General features: G+C 43.7%; 1 protein-coding gene across 4 annotated transcripts in view; it reads right to left on the reverse strand.

Annotated features, from left to right (window-relative positions):
• Nucleotides 1–20,167, reverse strand: part of RNF157 (ring finger protein 157) — a 72,791-nt gene extending 52,624 nt beyond the window's left edge. For 2 of the 4 annotated variants that reach the window (XM_079966039.1, XM_079966038.1), the window contains exon 1: nt 18,815–20,167. In XM_079966039.1, coding sequence (XP_079822165.1) covers nt 18,815–18,902 — 88 coding nt within the window. In that variant the 5' untranslated portion in view covers nt 18,903–20,167. Of the gene's footprint in view, nt 1–18,400; nt 18,741–18,814 lie in introns of those variants that run through there. The other 2 variants (XM_079966036.1, XM_079966037.1) reach the window with 2 other exon arrangements.
• Between the last annotated feature and the right edge of the window lie 426 nt (nt 20,168–20,593).

Genomic DNA, 20,593 nt, shown 5'->3' on the forward strand with positions numbered 1-20,593 from the left:
GAACATTTGAAAATCTTTAAGCTCATTTTAAGATACAGGCCTTGATCAAGCCTTAATAAAAATGCAGGCTATGATTAGATGCCTCAGTGGTACCTCTGGTTAAGTACTTAATTCATTCAGGTTCTTAACCTGAAACTGTTCTTAACCTGAAGCACCACTTTAGCTAATGGGGCCTCCCTGCTGCTGCCGTGCCACCAGAGCACAATTTCTGTTCTCATCCTGAAGCAAAGTTCTTAAACCGATGTACTATTTCTGGGTTAGCGGAGTCTGTAACCTGAAGTGTATGTAACCCGAGGTACCACTGTATGTTTTATCCTTTTTGTGTGTATGTAAGCTGCCCGAGGTATTACCTGCTGCAGAAAGGCTATATACACATTTTTAAGCAAACAAACAAACAATCCATTTCACAGCGCTTTTCTTCTATCTCTTCACATCAAGAAGGCTTCATTAGTGTCAGATTCTTTGTGGGGGGCACTGATGGGGTGGGGATGTGTTTACCCCATGCAAAGACATTTACACCTTGGCTAGAGACAAATTAGAAATGGTCTTGTGATAAGAAACAGCAGCATCAAGTAGTAGTATCTCACAACCAAGTACAGAATATAAATGCATCTTGTATGACGTTGTCGGGTGAACATAGATTAAAAACTCTGCCCTGGAAACACAGTGGTTGCACAGTAAACGGAAGTGTGAACACTGTCCCTATCTTAGCAGGACTCTGCTTCAAATCTGTTGACCATCATCCACTTGACAACTGCATCCAGGCACTGGTTCACTCTATGCACTGTCTTCTCCTGACTCAGATCTGATAGCAAAGCAAAGCCTAGTGTCATCAGGATACTGACACTGTACCCCAGACCTCCTATTGGTTTGCTCCAAACAGATTCATATAGATGTTAAGTAGCATTGGGATAAGAAGAGTGTCACAGTTAAATTGCCAAAACCTAGACGTGCAGCCCCCTAGCCGCTAAGAGATCCAGCAGTAGTAGGGTTGCACTCTGCCACCTGTCCCTCGAAGGAGGTCATTTGTTAGGGCAACCAAGGCCAATTCCGTGCCAAGCCCAGGCCTGAACACAGACTGAAACGGGTCCAGTTAAAACAAAACAACAATTTCAAAACTAATAGAGATATTGAGCGGATAAAAATAAAATCTCCACTAAGGAGGTTTGAACTTATTTGCCATTGACCTAGTAGCTGCCATTTCATTCTGAATTTTAAGTTTAACACACTCCCTTTTTTGTGTGTACACTGCCTTTTCATGGTGTATGAAAGGCAGTGCAGAATGTCAGAATGTTTTTAAAGAAATAAAAATTTAAAGGCAACAGTTCAAAATGAAACAAAGCTCTCTTTTATAAAACATCTACTGAAAAACCTGCAGCATCTCCTTGCAAACATCAATACTGTATATTTGTCAGCAAAAAAACAACAACCCCTATACAATTGTTTCCAAACAAGAAGAACACGAGGCACCTCTACAAACGCCAAGATGCAGCTCATCATTTAGGAAGGTTCTGCAATCAATTATTGATGTCTGCTGCTTTCTGGCCCCATTTTTTCCATGTACATAATTTATAGGAAAACAAGAGTTGGGGGGGGGGGGGGGAGAGGCAGATAGACAGACATTTGAAAGAACCCTGGAGCTCACCAAAACCAATGCAGGCACATGACTGAGGGGCAAGAGAAAAGGAATGCAGTTTGACCAGAGAGTTAATCTAGCCTTCTAATGAAACATGGAAGAAGCTGAGAGGTGAAGGACCTCATTTAAAAGTGGGCATAGTTAAAACCTTGCAACATTCTTCGAAAAACAGATGCAGAATCACAGCAGGCCACACATTTAGGTGACCAGATGCAATGGGAGGTCAGGATTCAGTTGTGCAGAAGAAAGCTGAGCCTGGCAAGGGCTGCAGGGCTGTGCATATAAGGTTGCCATATTCCAGAAAGTGAAAATCCAGACACAAATGTTGTTGAGCGTTTTTGCCATACATTTTTTTGCCAATTTCCACCCAGGCACTGCTTCCAACTGCAGTATTCCAGGTATGTCTGGGAATTCCATGCACAACCTTAGATCTGTACAGTACTTATCAAAAATCCCTCCTCTTGCCCCTCTATGAGCTTCCAGTTCATCTTGTCTACACATACAGTGGTACCTTGGGTTAAGTACTTAATTCATTCTGGAGGTCCGTAGTTAACCTGAAACTGTTCTTAACCTGAAGCACCACTTTAGCTAATGGGGCCTCCTGCTGCTGCTGCACCGCTGGAACACAATTTCTGTTCTCATCTTGAAGCAAAGTTCTTAACCTGAAGCACTATTTATGGGTTAGCTTAGTCTGTAACCTGAAGCGTATGTAACCTGAAGCGTATGTAACCCGAGGTACCACTCTATTACCTCACCCTGCACATGTAGCTTTAGATCCTGGTCTCCAAAGAATCCATTATGAGGTGCTAAAGAGATCTTATTTGATATTTTGCAGCAAAGCAACCCATCCACAAAAAAGGTCTATGGGAGGGAGCATAATGGCCAAATGGCTCTGAGTTCAAGTTTGCTTTTCAATGCTGAATATGCAAGAGAGTGTAGCACACACTCCCATAACCAAGGCTAAGAGACTCAGCTGTGAACTACGCAGTCCCCACTTTGAGCCTCCCCTCAGCTGCCTATCTGTTATGTGAACACAACCACCAGAAGAACGAAATTCACCTATGCTCCCTGACAGCCTAGCAAGCTGCTTGTTGTTTCCCAGTGACAAAAACGCACAGCAACAACCAAGTGTCAGGCAGGAACAGCAGAACGACGCTTTTAGAAAACAACTGGTTAGACCCCACACAGCTGTGTGCCTTACAGATAGCGAGCAGTAGCTTTATCTTTCCAAAATTAATATCAGGTGTCAAACTGGTTGCTTTAATTACAAAGACCTCTCCAGAGAGACTACTCTTCATTACCCTGGTGTACAGATAGTTATTAGCAAGACAGAACCCACAAAAGTTTGCATCATCCTAGAAGCAAGGTGGACAAGCCTGGAGAGAACATGGCAAAGCACCTTAATATCACTTCTGTGATAAGCAAATATATTCTACAGTCCAACCTATTGCGATTCAAGCCTAAGCTGCACATATCCACCTTTTCCCTTTCAGCATCATTCTACTTTCTCTTTTTTTTCTTCCAATTTTTTTTGATTTTCCAGATTTTTCACACCGGAAAGAAATATATCAAAGAAAATAAACTAAACACATAAGAAGATTATTACTTCAAATACCTAAATCTCTTAACATTGGTAACTGACTTCCTCAAATCCCCTCTATCTGAATTTCATTATATCACCTGTATAACAGATCTCCAATTTCATATTTCTAATAATATTAACTCCTTTCATTAACTAACCTCTTCTCCTTTATTATTATTCTAATCATTAATATTTAGTACCACATATTCTTATTCTACCCCAAGCCTATTTGTTAATTCCAAGAATTTCCTATTTATCTTACATTACAATATTTAGCTAAATATTCTTTAAATTTCTTCCAATCCTCTTGTATCTCCTCTTCCTTCTGGTCGCGGATTCTTCCAGTCAGGTCGGCCAGCTCCAAAAAGTCCAACATCTTCAACTGCCATTCTTCTGTTGTTGGTATCTCTTGCGATTTCCAGTTTTTGGCTACTATCACTTCTGTATAAGCAGTAAAGATATTCTACAGTCCAACCTGTTGTGATTAGAGCCTAAGCTACGCATACCCACCCTTTCCCTTTCGACATCACTCTACTTTCTCTGCAGCTTTGGTGGGTGGGGAATCCTGATGTTAGGTTCACTTTGGAGGGTAGGCAGGAATCGTCCTTGTCTTGGAATTATAGAGCTGGAAGGGACCACAAGGGCCATCTAGTCCAACCCCTTGCTATGCAGGAATATTTTTGCCCAACATTAAGCTTAAACTCATGACCCTGAGATTAAAAGCCTCATGCTCTACCGACCGAGCTATCCCAGTTTTAGATGTCTTCTGATAATTACCATTGCTTATCCAGGCCTTTGCAATACGTATTTGTTTCCTTTCAAATCAACCAGTATTTACAGGTGTTTTTTTGTGTTTTTTCCTGATGCCTTTACTGATTCTATTGTAATCCTGTATTGCTACATACTGCTGCATTATGCCTATATGAAAGTGCAGATTTATAAATATTTGAATAAATAAATGAACCATCACATTCTGCCAGTGCAAGGATTTCTGCTTGTGCCCTGGGACTTTCCACCCCTTGCACCCTCTGCAAAGCTGCTCCAGGAGGTTAGGGGGACCTTTAGAACCAATTTAATGGGGGCACTGGGAGGATAGGAGAGAACATTCTGTTTCACAAGGATAAATCCTTGTACTGATGGAACAAGAAGCTCAGAGCTACATTAAATTCCACCCTAAATAAATAGAAGAAGAATCCTTAAGTTTTAGAGCTTTGGGTGCATGAGCATATTTAAAAGACTTGTCGCTTAAAACAGATCTTTCTGATTTTTGTGAGATGAGGATGAGAAAGTGTACTGCACTTTAACGGGTTCAAAATGCTTCCTATAGTCTCTCACTACTTCCTACATCAAACCTGCTAGTTGGAACGTGTTTATCATTGCTCCCATTCAGACCAACCAGAAGTTCAATAAATACAGTGGTACCTCGGGTTACATACGCTTCAGGTTACACATTCCGCTAACCCAGAAATAGTGCTTCAGGTTAAGAACTTTGCTTCAGGATAAGAACAGAAACTGTGCTCCGGCGGCTCAGCGGCAGCATGAGGCCCCATTAGCTAAAGTGGTGCTTCAGGTTAAGAACAGTTTCAGGTTAAGAACAGACCTCCAGAACAAATTAAGTACTTATCCCGAGGTACCACTGTAAGGCTTAAAAATCACTTGTTACATACAAAGCTAATAAATTTCCGCCGGTTGCATGCGTACTCGATCACCACAGCAACAAACATAGCAAGTGTCCAGATTAATAACAGATGCACCTTTCCTAATGACTTGCTATATATGCAGAAAACACTATTCATCAAAGGTGCATAGCCACTTCATATACTTCTAAGCCACCCACCACTTGGCAAAGCCATCCGCACACCTCATCAGGAAATCACAGATCAACCTAATGCAATATAACTGTGTCAGAAGCATAGGGGGAAAGCAGGAATCACTTGCAGATCCTATAACTCAAACAGGTGAGCCAAGCTGCAGAACACATATCAGATCACGTATATATAGCTGATAAAACACTTAACACGCATTACAAAAAAGCTTTTACTCATGTTACAAATTAGGAAAAAAAATTCCTTGGGGTGGTATTTATGATTATGATTTTAGAAGCTCTTAAAATCAGTCTATAACAAAGATCTCAAAACACAAGCGAGCAGATCACTCAGGGAAGTAAGCCAAGCCACAGAATACAACTGAAGCCACAATATGCATTCTTAATGTCAAGCAATTGCACACCATCACTGACTGCTACTCAATCAAACTCAAAAACACTGCATTGCACCTTTAGACATACAGTATATTGTTAGAGGCTTGAAGGGTTGCTGTGGAAAATACTGGTGGGTTGCTTCCATAAATGTGATTCTGTAACCATGAGATTACAGGCACAGGTTAATTCCAGCCATCCAGATGTTTGGGACTACAATTCCCATCACTCCTAGCTAACAGGACCAATGGTCAGGGATGATGGGAAGTATAGTCACAAACATCTGGAGGGCCGGAGTTTTGCCTATGGACATCTGGAGGGCCGGAGTTTTGCCTGGATTAGAACCCAAAAGATGAAATGTGCTGAACTGGCCAAACCAATCTCTCTGTAAACTAATGGTCTTAGCTGGCCAGTTAAGTACTGTCATCAGCATCTTCAAGAGTGAGCCATGTTACTATAGCAACACTAAGTGGAGATGCTTCCAGGAAGAGGAGAGTGGGCCTTTTCCCACCTTACCTGGCCGGATGAGTCTTGCTCTGTGCTGAAGCCAAAGCTATGGTTTTGAGGAAACCCAGAAAGCTAATGGGAGTGTTCATGTGGGAATGCTGTGAGCCTTTCCATCCTATGCTCAGGTTGTATATGTCTGTAAATTAAACTGTATATCCTAAAGATACTACAGTCCCCATTCCCCTTCACTCTATGGACACCAACAATATATACATATACACACATAATTATCTACCTACCTACCTACCCACACCCACCCACCCACCCACCCACACCATCCAGATATGGTGGCAGCTACCACCACTACTTCTAACTAGCCTTCTACTTGTCAGGTAGTGGCACATTCACCATTTTAAACTGCGTGGGAGAAGTCACACATCGTTTCCAGGTCTTCTCCAAGTCCTCATTTTCCTTCACTGACATGCATAGCTGCATTAAGCTGCCTATAGACTAAAATGGCCACTTTTAAAGCTGACTTTAAAAACCACACAATGGATTGGCACCAGACCAATGAAATAGATCCTCTATTGGGATATCTGATTGTTAAAAACAACAATTTCAACCTCCAACATGGCAACTTTTAAGGCATGTGTTTGGTAAGGGGAGAGATGCTGGCAACAAAAACCACCTACTCTTCAAGCTACAATTTTTAACTTGCTGCAAACCCAGCCATTTTTAACCAACATTTCTGAAACAATTTTATTTGCTTATACAGAGAGATCCTCCATATCGATTTTATAAGGAACAAGATTTGCATGCTTTGTAACGGCAGAAAATTCAAAGTACACTCAGCCCTCAAACCTCAGATATGCAATAGTGGCTCTATAATCATCACAGTTCTTCCTCAAAGATTTTTTTAAAAATAGCACAGCAGAACAGATAAGCTGGAAAAACCTCATTCTAAAAATGAAAAGGGTATTGCTGAGACTTGTTTCTTTGTCTGGCTCGTAGTCAGTGAAGGATCTATAAAACTGACTAGATATTCACTGACTGGAGAGAGGAAATCTCTTTGAGGCATATAGCGCCTTCTACTTCACTTGCTGCATAATCATTTGGACACCAGCAACTAAACACAGATAAAGCTCTGGATCAATGTGTGCATTAGAGAGTTCCCTCCCCTCTTCAGGGTTACATAAAAGAAAGAGGAAGTCAATTTGTGTGCCTTAGTAGCTATACTCCAAAGCCAACATTAGCTGCCCACCCACCCATCACTGCCCATCTGTGAAAGTATGGCTGGAAGTCTTAATACATTAATCACTGATTAAAAGCAAGGCTTTTGGTCTAATCAGATTTTGATTAGAGTAGTAAGAGATGTTTAGCATTTCTGTTTGTCACCCAACCTATGTGAAATGCCACTACTAAAACAGCATTCCCCCCCCCACCTCCACTTCTAAAGGTCTTGGTCCTAGAAGACATATATATTATTGCTAATATAATATAATATAATTAGAAAGAAAGGCTTGAAGGAGAGGGAAACCTCTACCTCAAGTAATAAGAACCAAATTACAGCTGTTTAACAGACACCTGCCCCAAGAGGACTAAAACCTCATTAAAGACAGTTAAATTATTGTGGGAAATGCAGTCCTTCTCAAGAAATCTGCAACTTACGAGGTCACAAAGAAAATGGGGACATGGTTGGTTGGTTAGTTAATTAGTTAGTTTATTCAACAAGGTTTATATACTGCTTAATCATCCATAACCTCTCTAAGCAGTTTACATGGAACATGACCAAGGTTTCTATAACGTAGATGCCAACACCTGCAAATACAGATATGAAGCTGTCCGATGCGTGTGAGAGAAGCCAAACCCAGAGCAACCGGGGGTGAAGGAGAAATATATAAGCTTGCACATCCTAATTATGCTCCCAATGGCGCTTGTTTTGTGTTGAAGGCCCAGAAGGTGGAAAGCCTAGGAAAAAAATCTCAGCTGTGCCCTGGACAGAGCAGCAAGCTAATTAGCTGCCTACTTTTGCCCTGGTTTATTGTTTTGTTTTGTTTTTAATTTAAGATAGAAACATTTTATACAGATGCTTACAGAAAGGGAAGGGCTTGTGAACCGCTAAGCAGTAGGCGGCATTTATCCTGGAGCCATTTGTACATCAACAAGGGAAACAGACAGCCCTTGTGCTGCTTGCAGTTCAGATAATCCATTTAAGTGCAGAAATCCTCCTTTCCCATGAGCCCCTTACTGCTCTCGACCGGTCTTACTGGATAGTATCTAGAGAAGCTGAAGAAGATACGTATGATGCAACTTTGGGGGTGGGTTTAGGGAGGAAATGTCTTGTCTGTTTCTCAGTTTGGAGATTTGTTTACCTGTGCATGGAAGAGAGCAGTCCTGGTCAGCCAGGCCCAATTGTCTGTCCAACGTGAAACCTCTGCTGGACATGATCTAGTTAACTAACCAGATTTAATGAAAAACCTGGAAGGCCTCGACAAGGTCAGCAATTTCTGCTTCAGCCAGAATTAGTTTATGATATATTGTAATAGATGTTTTAACTAAAATATTCCTCAAGCGTTATTGTAAGGAAATTAATAGATATTTCACAATATGCTTGAGGTTCTAATAAACCAGTTTAACACAAGTGAGTTTCCATTCATATTCATGATTTATAGCCACATAAAAGAGTACCAGATCATGCACATTCCCTTATTCTAAGGAAGAAGTGATACAGCTGTTTTACTGAAGCTAAGCCAGCCTGAGTCTGGAGCCTCACATTGGAAAGTGGGAAATAAAATGCGCTAAATAGTGTAAAGCAATGATGCACCTAATGCAGGTGTGGGAAACCGCTGGCCCTCCAGATGTTGCTGGACTACAGCTCCCATCATCCCTGGCCCATTGGCCATGCTTGCTGCCAGGCTTGGTGGGAGTTGTAGTTCAGCAATATCTGGCAGACCAAATGTTCCCTACTCTTCATCTTATGTGTTCACAACACAGTGAGTATTATATTGTAATGGTTTGATTGGTTGGCATAATTCTTACTATGTATATTTTTCTATTTCGATGCATGTTTAAATGCTTTCTTTCTTTTAAAAACCTCTAAACTGTCTCTCCATTACACTAGTTTACAAGTGGGTTTCTTCCCGTAAGGGCACACTTAAACATACAAAACCCCACCCAGGTCCAAACCACTAGAGCCTGAAATGGGCTAATCCAGGAAGAGTTTTACCACTTGATTATGTCAATTGTATTAAATTGGTTAGAAATAAAAAGCTGCACACAGGCTTGTGAATCATCCACGCCAAGGGGTTCCAAAATCTGGTCTGTAGGCCACATTCAGGTGGTCTGCAGTGTGTGTGTGGATCTGTTTGAAGATGGCACATTCATTGCATTAAATATTCATACGAGCTTTTATTGTGTTCTTTTATTATATTGCATTTTATTGTACTGTATTATAGCCTGAATTCTATGGAATTAAAATTTCAGTACAATAAACTGCAATATACAGAGTGAGTCTTTTAAAAGAGGCCCCGTGGAACATGTATACTCTGTATCCACAGGGCCTCTTTTAAAGGACTCACCCTGTATAAGAAAGAAAAGCAGCAACAAAAATGAAGTTTAAAATCACGCAGCATCTAGCACTGCACACTACGATCACTACAACAGGAAGAAATATCATTAAATGGTCCACCTAGACCCTCAACAATTTTCAAATGGAAAAGGTTTGGGAACCACTGAAACATTTTTAGGTTGAGGGGTTAGGCTTCCATTGAACAGTAAGTACTGCATAGCACTCAAGGCTAGATGGTTATAAGGAACCTTATGGAAGGGTGTGTTTCTCTTAACCCTAACTCACGCTTTCTCCTCTGCCACACTGACACACAGAAGTGGGCAATATAATCATATTTAAACAGAGAGTCAAGGTATCTTTTCCCACATGAATCCTGCCATACCTTCAAACTGTTCCACCTCCTGATCAGATTATCAGTATCCCCCCCCCTCCCTATTTTCCTGCACACAGGGCCAAAAAAGGGCTCCTACGTTTCATAAAGGAACCAACAAGGCCAGGAGTGTGTTTGGGAATTTCCAGGGGAAAAACCACAGCACAGGAAAATTACAGCAGGAAGCTCCATGTATCTGGAGGCTTATTTGAAGAAGTATTTAGTATGAATGGTCAATAAATCCAAGCAGCACTTCCTTTTCTCCACAGTAAACAGCTCATCTGCTTCGACAGAATAAGCCTATGCATTTACCAGAAGTAGCTGACTGCCTCCTTCCATGGGCGCCAGTGCAAAATGGAGTAGGGGAAAAACGCATCTCTTGAGAAATCTATTGCATTACTATAAATTCAAGCCCGTTTACAATTTCTGAACGCATACAGCCAATAGGTATTCCACACAAGTAATTTTCAGTCCTGGGCTGAGATTTAATTACAGTCAAGTCCACCTACCACTTTTTCTTCTCACTCGTAAAACTTTTTACCCAAACCTACTCTGCAGAAAATATACAACCCTATTTCATGTTAAAAGAACTGACCAGGTATCTATAGAGCACACCATCTGTCAAGAACTACTCATATCCAAACCTCAATCAGTGAACTGAAGCTGCAACAGAGCAACATGGTTGCAATCGATAGTCTTTAAAATTTCGCTCTGATAAGATTTTGTGTGGTGCTGCTGGAACTTTGCATCCTTGTTTTAAAAAAAATAATCAAGAAAGTCCCCGCCAATCACTTTACTACACAGGGCTGACTTGGGTCACCAAGACTGTCCCCCTCCAACTTTACGAAAAGTCTAACATCCAAAATGTTGGGATTATGCCTATGCAACACTGCTATATACAGGTGGAGGCAGAACAGTTGGCACGATAGGGCCTTTTCAGGAGTGGCATCCCATATGTGGAATGCTCCCCGCCCCCAGGTGAGCTGCTTCTGTCCCCATCATTAACATTCAGGAGGAATTTTAAAACATCTCTGTTCACCAAGGCATTTGATGGCTGAAAGACCGTATTCCTTGCAGCCTTGACATTATAAGCTGTGAGGATACGCGACAATTCTCAGATGATTTTCATCTTTTTAGATATTCCTGAAGTTCAAGTGCTTATATTTTATTTGCTGATGCACTGTTTTGCTGCTTTGTAATTTGCTACCTTTTGGAGCAAGGGCAGGATAGAAATGTAAAATCACCACCATCCCAAGAGTAGTTTGTATATCTCCATTAGCCTTGCCAGAAACTATCAGAAACATGGAATAGTAGCAAGGAGACTCATATTGTGGTCGCGCAGATCCATACAGCACTCATTACAGCCAGTAATCACTTGCCACAAGATGACCATATTTTTGGCAGCATCCATGTGGTGGTTCTGACATGTGCTCTGGGCTACTTAAGGATCTTTACGGAGATTAAGTACATCTGTCTGTATTCTTGTCCAAGAAACCCCACTGTTACAATAGCTGAATGAACATCATGCAGCCATTAATAAAGCAGCGCTCTCTGGAACAGGCACCGTAGAGCTTATTTATATCTGCTGCTGACAAGAGCCCAGGAACAAAAGGTAAACTTTGGGGGAGACTAGTTAGTGAGCTTGAACCTATCTCTACATACTTTTGATTGCAGCCATAACCAGTGAAGCCCTCCAAATACTACAATGGACTACAATGTCCATCATCCCGAACATTTGACCAGACTGGTTGGGACCAAGAGGAGTTGCCATTCAAAAATGTCTGGAGGGCATCAATTGGGGACCCACTGCTTTTACCCCGTACTTTAATCAAAATATTTTCAGGTTTTCTCATTTATAAGAGAACCGTATGGGAAAATGCAGGGTGCGTTGGCCTCAGAGTTCCTGGGTTTTAGGAAGTTTAGAAGGTTTTGCCAGGATAACGAGCTAGTTGCTTTGATCTTGGGCTAGGATAAGGCAGCTGGAATCTAGCCCTGCTTTCCCCCAGCAGTTTGTGAGCAGGTTGGACTGAGGAGTGCTGGGTGCAATGGTTTGGAGCCTTTAAAAAAGTTTTTGCTTTGGTGTATCCCAGGTCCTGTCCCATCTAGGCTGCAAGAATAAGTGAGACGGTGGTGGCAGCAACTACCAGAGAACAGGTCCCATTGACAGCACTGCAGGGCTGTTGTGTTACAGTTGGACAGGCTCTCTTGGGGGTTCCCCCACCCTTTGTCACACTCTTCTCTCTCCTGTGTGTGCCTTCCCTACGAGTATGAATGACAGTGTCCACTGTTGCTCTGGCAGAGAGCACATGGTTAAGCAGGAGGCCACTGACTGAACAGAGATGCTCAATGTTCTAGCGCCGTGACAGAAAGCACTGCTGTCCAAGCAGCCAAATAAAATGATAATATTCACTAGACTCTCCTTATTCTGATGCCATCCTGTTTGCCGCCCTAACAAGTGCCACCAATTAATTGCACCATCTATTTCTTCCTTTAATTTCTTCCCACTTAACGTAGTTGACCACATTTAGCAACAACTACTTAAATACAGCAGTTTCCCCACAGACAGACACTGACCATTGCGCCATGATAGCTAACTGAATTTTCATATTTAGAGGCAGTGTGAGCTTCATGGCAGCCTAACAGCTCCTTTAAATGAAGGGGAACCATTTCCAGTGGAAGCAAAGAGGTGACACAGGAGAGACAAGTCTCTCCTAAACGAGAAAGCATTTTGGTCGATTTACAGCAGTGGAAACAGCAAATGTGGAAAGGAGTTAAGAACCCCTCCCTCTCACCACCTAAGCTGCATCAAGAGAAGTCTAGTGTCCTGATCAAGGGAAGTAATAGTACTACTCTATTCTGCCTTGGTCAGGCCACACCTGGAGTACTGCAGCACGTTCTGGGCACCACAATTTAAGGAGGATATTGACAAGCTGGAAAGTGTGCAGAGGAGGACAACCAAGATGATCAGTGGTCTGGAAACCAAGACTTAAGATGAACAGTTGAGTATCTTTAGCCTAGTATAGTAAAGAGGAGACTGATATAATATATATGATAGCCCTCTTCAAATATCTAAAGGGCTGTCACATAGAGGATGGAGCAAGCTTGTTTTCTCCAGCTCTAGAAGCTAGGACCCAAACCAATGGATTCAAGTTACAAGAAAGGAGATGCTGACTAAACATCAGGAAGAACTTTCTGACAGTAGGAGCTTTTCTACAGTGGAACAGATTCCCTCAAGAGGTGGCGAACTCTCCTTCCTTGGAGGTTTTTAGGCAGAGGTTGAATGACCATCTGCCATGTAGGATTTAGCTGAGATTCCTGCATTGTAGGGGGTTGAACTAAATGATCCTTGGTGGACACTGGGGGGTGGAGGGAGACTGTATGCCACAAAGGGGAGGGCAAAAGTAACTGTTGTCACCCTGTTCTCTTTCATATGCATGCATGACCACCTTCTCAGCCAGTCTGTACCCTTCCTTGCTGATAGATGATAGATCTGGAAAATGCCTAGCTGATAGACTCCAATGCTTTATCTATTCACTTTCTCTTTTTGACACCGCCACCAATCTTGGTGGATATTGGGACGTGCAGAGAAGTGTGCGTAGAACCCTGGGTCAGATTTCTCAATTAAATACTGGACATTTGCCATGTTTAAAATGTTTACAGTAAAAAACCAAAAAGGCATATAAGGTAAGAGTCAAGTATGTACAAAGTTTTTAACCTTAGATGCTTCTACTTCTTCCTCTTCATCTTCATTTACTAGCACAAATTACTTTATGGTACCTCACAACATTATTCTGCTCTGAGGTAAGAAATACGCAGTGCATCCTCTTAGTTTGCCATAGCATATTTCAACAAAATGTTTCCCAGCAAAAATGAATCAACAGGGGAAAAAATGTAAGGCAAACTCCACATTTAAATATAAAACAATATTGTACTACTAATAAACAATTCCACACTTTAAGGAACACAATCAATCAATAGCTCTCTGAACGATGTACTAAAGAAGTAAGAGAACCACCAAAGCAAAACATACACAAATCAAAATAAATAGAGTTACAAAAATAATTTCATTATGTATCATGAAAGTATCATAAATATTACAAACGCACACGTAATCACCAAAATCATTCACATACACATTCTAAAAAACAGAACCGCCCCCCAACAAGCACACTTTCCTTATACGCACATAACTTCAGCCGCTCAATTCTGACCTCAATAAAACACCCAAATGTTTAACCAACCTATAATCATGCAGAGAAAAATAGGTCCACTCAATAAAACAACAGCAGGGAGAAAAACACCACTCATTCCCACCTGAGGCAATACAGACACCTTCTCCCCACCTCCCACCTAGGGAGATTAAACCCTCCTCTGCCAACAAGCCCACATCCTGTGGGGAGTTAGGTACAGCCAGCCATCAGTGCACCTGATGCTCAGCACCTCTCGGGCAGCATCCCACCCTGTAGAGTAAATTAAAAACATCTCCCTTTAAAACAATGCTCCCTAAATAAACCTCACCCTTGTGGCTTCACAGTCAGACTAGACGGGAGAGGGCCGTGGGTAATGGTAGGTAACAGTCCATCCCTACTCTCCCTTTGGCACCTGAAGCATCTCACTTGATTTAGCCTGGGCAGAGGTGGGAAACCTTTTTTAGCTTGAGGGCTGCATTACCTAGAGGGCAGCCTTGACGGGGGGGGGGGGGTGAAGGGGGGGTGCTAGAGGAAAAAGTGGGCAGGGCCATAGGCAAAAGAAGTGGGCGGGGCCAAGGCTGAGACCTTTGCACAGTAGGCTACATTGCAGACATGCAGAATGCAAAGGTTTCTACCTAGCTCAGTCGACAGAGCACAAGACTCAATCTCAAGGTTGCGGGTTCGAGCTCCACGTTGGGCAAAAGATTCCTACATTGCAGGGGGTTGGAATAGATGACCCTTGTGGTCCTTTCCAACTCTACGATTCTGTGATATCCACCACTATCACCACAATACACACACACCTGTCCAGCCTTCATCCAGACAAGCATGAGGCACTATCACAATTCAAGGGTGCCTTCCAGCATCCAAAAACATTCTAGGAGGGGGTGGATCAAGGCCAGAGAAGGATGCAAGTTGGAGGGGGTGTAGTCCCAGGAGTGCCCCAAGGGCCAGGTAAGCAGGCCTGGAGAGCAACACTCCCCTGGTGTAAAGGCTCGTGTGTTCTTGGTTGATGTTATTAACCTATCGCAGACACAGCTTCTGGGCAGGAACTGTGTGCAGCCTGTGTTTTATACAGCACCAAGCACACTGCTGATCTGTTCACTTGGCATGCTTATTAATGTGTCCGAATGACACTCCCCACACCAAAGGCTCTTTCTTTCAAGAGGTAGCTGCTGCTGAAAAGCTTTCTGTTATAAAAAATAAACTAATCACAAATAAGAAAACGACCAGCAGCCGTTAAAGAGATTGATGGCCCAAACGGAAAGGCCATTCCCACCGCACTCAGCCCATCAAGGACAAGGCATAACTCCACAGAAAGGGCACCATACCAGTGTGGCCATTTTTTTTAAAAAAAAAAATTCTTAAAGTAAAGGCAGGCATCATCTGTTTATGCTTATGAATCTTTCAGAAAACACCTTCTGTCCCAATTGGTGGAAGAAAAGTTGCTAAATGCCAACAGCCAGGCAGATGTTTTAGCAAACCGATTCCAGCTGCTCTGCCTACTAAAAAAGCCAGGCATGTATTCTCAATAAAGAAACAGAGTTTATGTTAACAATGACTCTGCAAAGGTCCTTGCTGGTAATCAGCAAGTAATTTGGGCAATGGAGACATCATTAAGGACCCTTTTTCTTTTACCTTAACTTGATAATTAACTGCTTAACAAAATTACCACCTATTGTTAACAATCTCCAGTGCCGAACAAATCATTTTCAAGTGTAAACACAACCTTACGTCCCCCTCTTTTTAAAAGGTCATAAAGTTGTGATTTGAAAATTAAATAAAACAAAGGACTTCGAACTTCTGTGTTACTCTAACGGAAGAGAAATGCTCCTGATAAACACTGAAGTGAGCAGTGGTTAAAAACCCTTCATGAAACAACAATAATCCTTGACATATCAAGGTAGGCCTGGGACAATACAGTGGTACCTCTGGTTATGAACTTAATTCATTCTGGAGGTCCGTTCTTAACCTGAGGTACCACTGTAGCTAATGGGGCCTCCTGCTGCCACCGCACAATTTCTGTTCTCATCCCAAGGTAAAGTTCTTAAACCGAGGTATCACTTCAGGGTTAGCTGTAACCCGAAGTGTTTGTAACCCAAGGTAACACTGTACTGAGTTAGCTGGACCAATGGTCTGACTCAATATAAGGCAGCTTTTGATATTTTCAGCAGCTACTCAATGACAGCTAGGATCAAGGAAAGCTGCAGCCATGCAACCCAATCCTAGACATGACGACTTGGAAGTAAATCCTGCCACAATGAATGTAGCCTACTCCCGGTTAAGTGTGCATATAAATTCAAACCAAGTCTGCAATTCTGTAGAAGCTTACGTGGGAGTAAGCCCTATTTAAAATAGTAGGCCTTACAACACAACCCTACTATGAATGTTTACTCAAAAGTAAGTCAAGCATGTTTGTAGCACCAAGAGAAACTATTGTGAAAGCTAAGGTCACAGCTTATGCAAACATGCACTCCATATGAGTTCTTGGATGTCAACTAAGCTGAGAAATGATAAATGAAAGCAACTATTACCCAGACCTTGACAAGTGAACTCAAGAAATTCAGACAATGTGGGGCTTAAGCAAGAAGCGGTTATGATGAGGCCTCAATAGATTGCATCTTCTTTAGACATGTCCCCTGGCCTCACCACCAGTCCCAGCCCCCTGGTACTGCCATACACAGTCACAACTCATTCCTAATAATATACTTAGTGCAGAGCTTCAACAAGAACCCTGGAATCACCTAGACTCCAAAGACTGCTCACTAGGGACTAGAAACAAAAGGGTTAGATAGATGCCCTTCTGAGTATCTGAGGGCACCAAACCCCTTTTGTTTTGAATTACACTGTCCCAATGGGAGTTAAATCTTCAAAACACACAATTAAAAATAATTAATAGAAACATGACTTCAAGGGAGCTTGATGTGCTACACTAATATTAGTAAAAATACACAGCTCCCTTTCTAAAAATTCCAGCAATAAATATGGAAAGCAGCTAAAAAAGACCACACCCTTCATTTATAATTAGTAAGATATCCTGGCACCTTCATTCTAAAGCACATGTATTCAGATGCAGGCCCCAATGACTGAAACTGGAGTTAATCTTAAGTAATCAAGCAAAGACTACCCTATGCAAGTTTTACTCAAAAGTTAAGTCCCACTGAGGTCCACGGGATGGGTTTCTAAGTGTGCATAGGATTGCATTCAGAATGCTGATAGCTGAATAAGAAATGAAACTATCAGTTTGTGTAGCGTAGTGTCCCAATGCAACTACTACAAGTTACTAGGATGCGCAGTACAGTTTTGCGCCCATTTTTGCAAAGCATTCTCCTGTGTAATTAACTACAGTAAGGGTCCACAACCTTTTGGCCCTCACAGGCTTTTTAAAAAAATAATAATACCCATTTACCACGAGGAAAAGCTGGTGATGCTCAGAATGCCCCTGAGCAGGCAAGGCATTTACACTCACCCCAAAATAAATGAACTAGAAGAAAGAAGGCAGCACCCACTCAAACAGGCAAGACCCTCCACCCAACCAAATGCAACAAAAAAGCCAACAGGAAGAGAGGGCAGAGGAGCCTTGGCTGGGGACCCCAGATGCACTGGGGACCCCAGAACCAGAATGATCAGATGCAAAGAGTATACACCTTTAAAAGGCAGGATGAAGAATATTTGGCACTTACATGTTTTCCCAACTCCTGCATGGCTAATACTACCTGCTCAAATCCTCTCTTATGCACAATAGCTCCTAAGTACCTTCCTTTGCACATGGCCTCCTTCCTTTAATAGCTGCCTGACAAAAAATGGAGCAGGAAAACCTTTTTTAAAAAATGGAAATTAACCTGTCATAATTTCTGCATGCCAGACTACTGTTAAAGGCACAGGAATAGTGTCAAGGGAAAAAAATCAGCTACCTAACACATTGCATGCAAGCTAAATTCTAATCCCATTTTATCCTGTCTCTCCTAGCTACCATTACCTCTAGCTTCCTTAAAAAAAAAAAAGGAGGAAACTTACAAGCAGACCATGAAGTTCTACACCTATGTGTAGGAGAGTGAGAAAAGTACAGTAGTGTACCGTGATTTCATCCCACCTAATGCTACATGTGTGGCTTCGGTAACCCAGTATCCCTGTCCCATCAATACTGGAAAACATTCCATCGCGAGCAACAGCGTAAAAACTGTTAGACAGCAGGATGGATGGGATATTTCCAAACAGCAATTAGAATATAAACAAGCATGTGAAAATGTCAATACAGGTACCAAGTACGAAAACCACATTCCAAGGGGTGGCATAGGACACACAGATATTTTAGGGAAAAGGAACTGCAATCCTTCATTGGATTTGGGCTCGGCTTTTTTAAAAACAACAACACCACAGAATACTTAGTATTTTTTTAAGGTTCTTTACCAACAAGCATGATGCCATGAATGTTGCTATCTCAGTTCAGATGCCACCGGGAGCGCTTTAGAGGAGGTCGACCCAGGCGAAAGGAACCCGCATTCTCGGCCGCCAGACCTTCTCGAGCTACTTGCATGGGAGACCTTCCTCGACCGACACCAAAACTCTCCGAAAACTCGTTGGCTGAGCCCCCTCCCCGCCAAAGAAGCAGCTTCAGTGCGGCAAAAGGCAAGTCCTGCTTTTCACCCCCGTCCCAGGCAGCTTGTGCAAAGCCGAAATCCAGCGACCTCCCCCCGGCTACCGCCTGGAGTTCAACTGTCCAGCCTTGCTTCGTCACACTGCTCGTTCCCCGATCTCTTCCCCTCCTCGCCTCTCCCCGCTGCTGCTGCTGCTCCTCCTCCTCCCATCCCGGCTAAGCCTTACCGGATTTAGGAGGATATCTGTAGATGGAATTAGACGGGATGTCCACCTCTTCCACTCCTGCGTTCTGCCGGCTGGTTAGCGCTCCCATGCTTGAGACGGAGTACAGTATTAGAGGGCATCCGGGGAGGAGGCGGTCGGGGGTCGCGGGTTGGAGAGAGACGCCTCCCGAGCTCGCACCTTTGCAAAGCGAGAGGAGAGGCGCGGAAAGGCAGCCAGGAGACACACGCGCGCAGGCACTCAGGTCAGCCGCTGCCTCCTGCAACTGCGCTGCTGGTCCCTCACTGGAGAAGCTGCCGCATTGACTTGCCTGCTGCTGCCCCCAGGGGGGTGGCGGTGCCTGCTGCTGCTGCTGCTGCTGCTGCTGCTACCGAGCCGGGGACAGAGGCAGCCATTCCCCCCATCTTTTCCACCCCCATTCCCTCCTTTCCGCCCCCTCTCCTCCTCCGTCGCCCCCCCCCCCCCAGCGAAAGGAGTGAATCAACCTGGGGACCGTTTAGGCGAGCTGGGCTAACGGGAATCCCTTATAGAGCAGTGCAGCTGGGATGGGGCGGGAAGAAGCCGGCATCATCATGCTCATAGCTCAAGCTCTGGGCTGCGGCCGCTGCTGCTACGAGTGCAGAAGGCAACCTCGGCAACCCCAGCAGCATCTCATCTCTCCTCTCGCTGCAATTGCAGCAGCAGCGGCGGAGGCAGCTTTGCAAAGGAGCTGGGCGCCGCCTTGACGTGAGCGGCAGCCCTGCTCTTCAGCCAATGGAGGCCGCCTGCTAAGCAGCCAGCGGCGCCTCCTCTCGCGGCCCCAGCAGCTCCCTGGCACATGGCCCGATGGAGGGAAGGGAAGGGAGGGCGAGGGCGAGGGCGGCGGCAGCAGCAGCAGCGACCGCGGTGCTGGTGGCCGTGTGGAGTCCGCCGCCGGCCAGCTGCCCAAGTTCACCTTGGTAGGAGCTGGGGGACGTTTCGCTGGAATAAAAGGCGGTGCTTCCTAGAGTCACCACAGGCCGGCCTGCTGCAAGGGAAAGGAGAAGTTTCGCGAGGGTGCGAACGCCCGCCCGCCTGCTTGCCTGCCTCCCATCTTTTTCTGCTTCAACTTTGCAACTTTGTTTTTCAAGATGCGCCACTCTTGCTTGGGAGCGGTGGGCCGCGAGGCTGCAGGCCCGGGCCCCTCCAGCCTACAGCTGGAGCCCATCTAGTCTTGTTTACTCTCAAAAGAAGTCCGGCGGTGGCGCTGAGAGGAAATTTACTTAAATGTCTTACATACATACACTATTTCTGAGTCATAGGCTGCCAGCTCGTTTCCGGGACCAATTCAAGTTGTCCTCTAACATTTCCTCAATGAAAACAGCAACGTCCTATTCTATTATTATTATTATTTAGTTTACACCCCACACCATAGCTGTCAACTTTCAGATTTGAAAATAAGGGATCAGCAGTCTCGAAAATAAGGGATCAGCAGCCTCACCTGTCCCGGGGACAGTCTACGGGATATCTAACAATCCGGGGAAGCAGCGGAAACGGTGCTGAAATAAGGGAATTTCCTGCAAAAAAAGGGAAGGTTGACAGATATGCCCCACACCCATCTGACTGGGTTGCCCCAGCAATTCTGGGCAGCTTCTAGCATATATAAAAGCATAATAAAACATTAAACACCAAAAAACTGCTGCCTTCAAATGTCTTCTAAAGGTTGTATAGTTAACTTATCTCCTTGGGTGAGGAGGCTACATAATTCCAGACCCTCCAACATTTCTCTGGTGGAAATGGGGAGGTCCAAAGGAAAAGCGGGGC

Source organism: Podarcis cretensis, assembly GCF_951804945.1.
Source record: "Podarcis cretensis genome assembly, chromosome: 2".
NCBI lineage: Eukaryota > Metazoa > Chordata > Lepidosauria > Squamata > Lacertidae > Podarcis > Podarcis cretensis.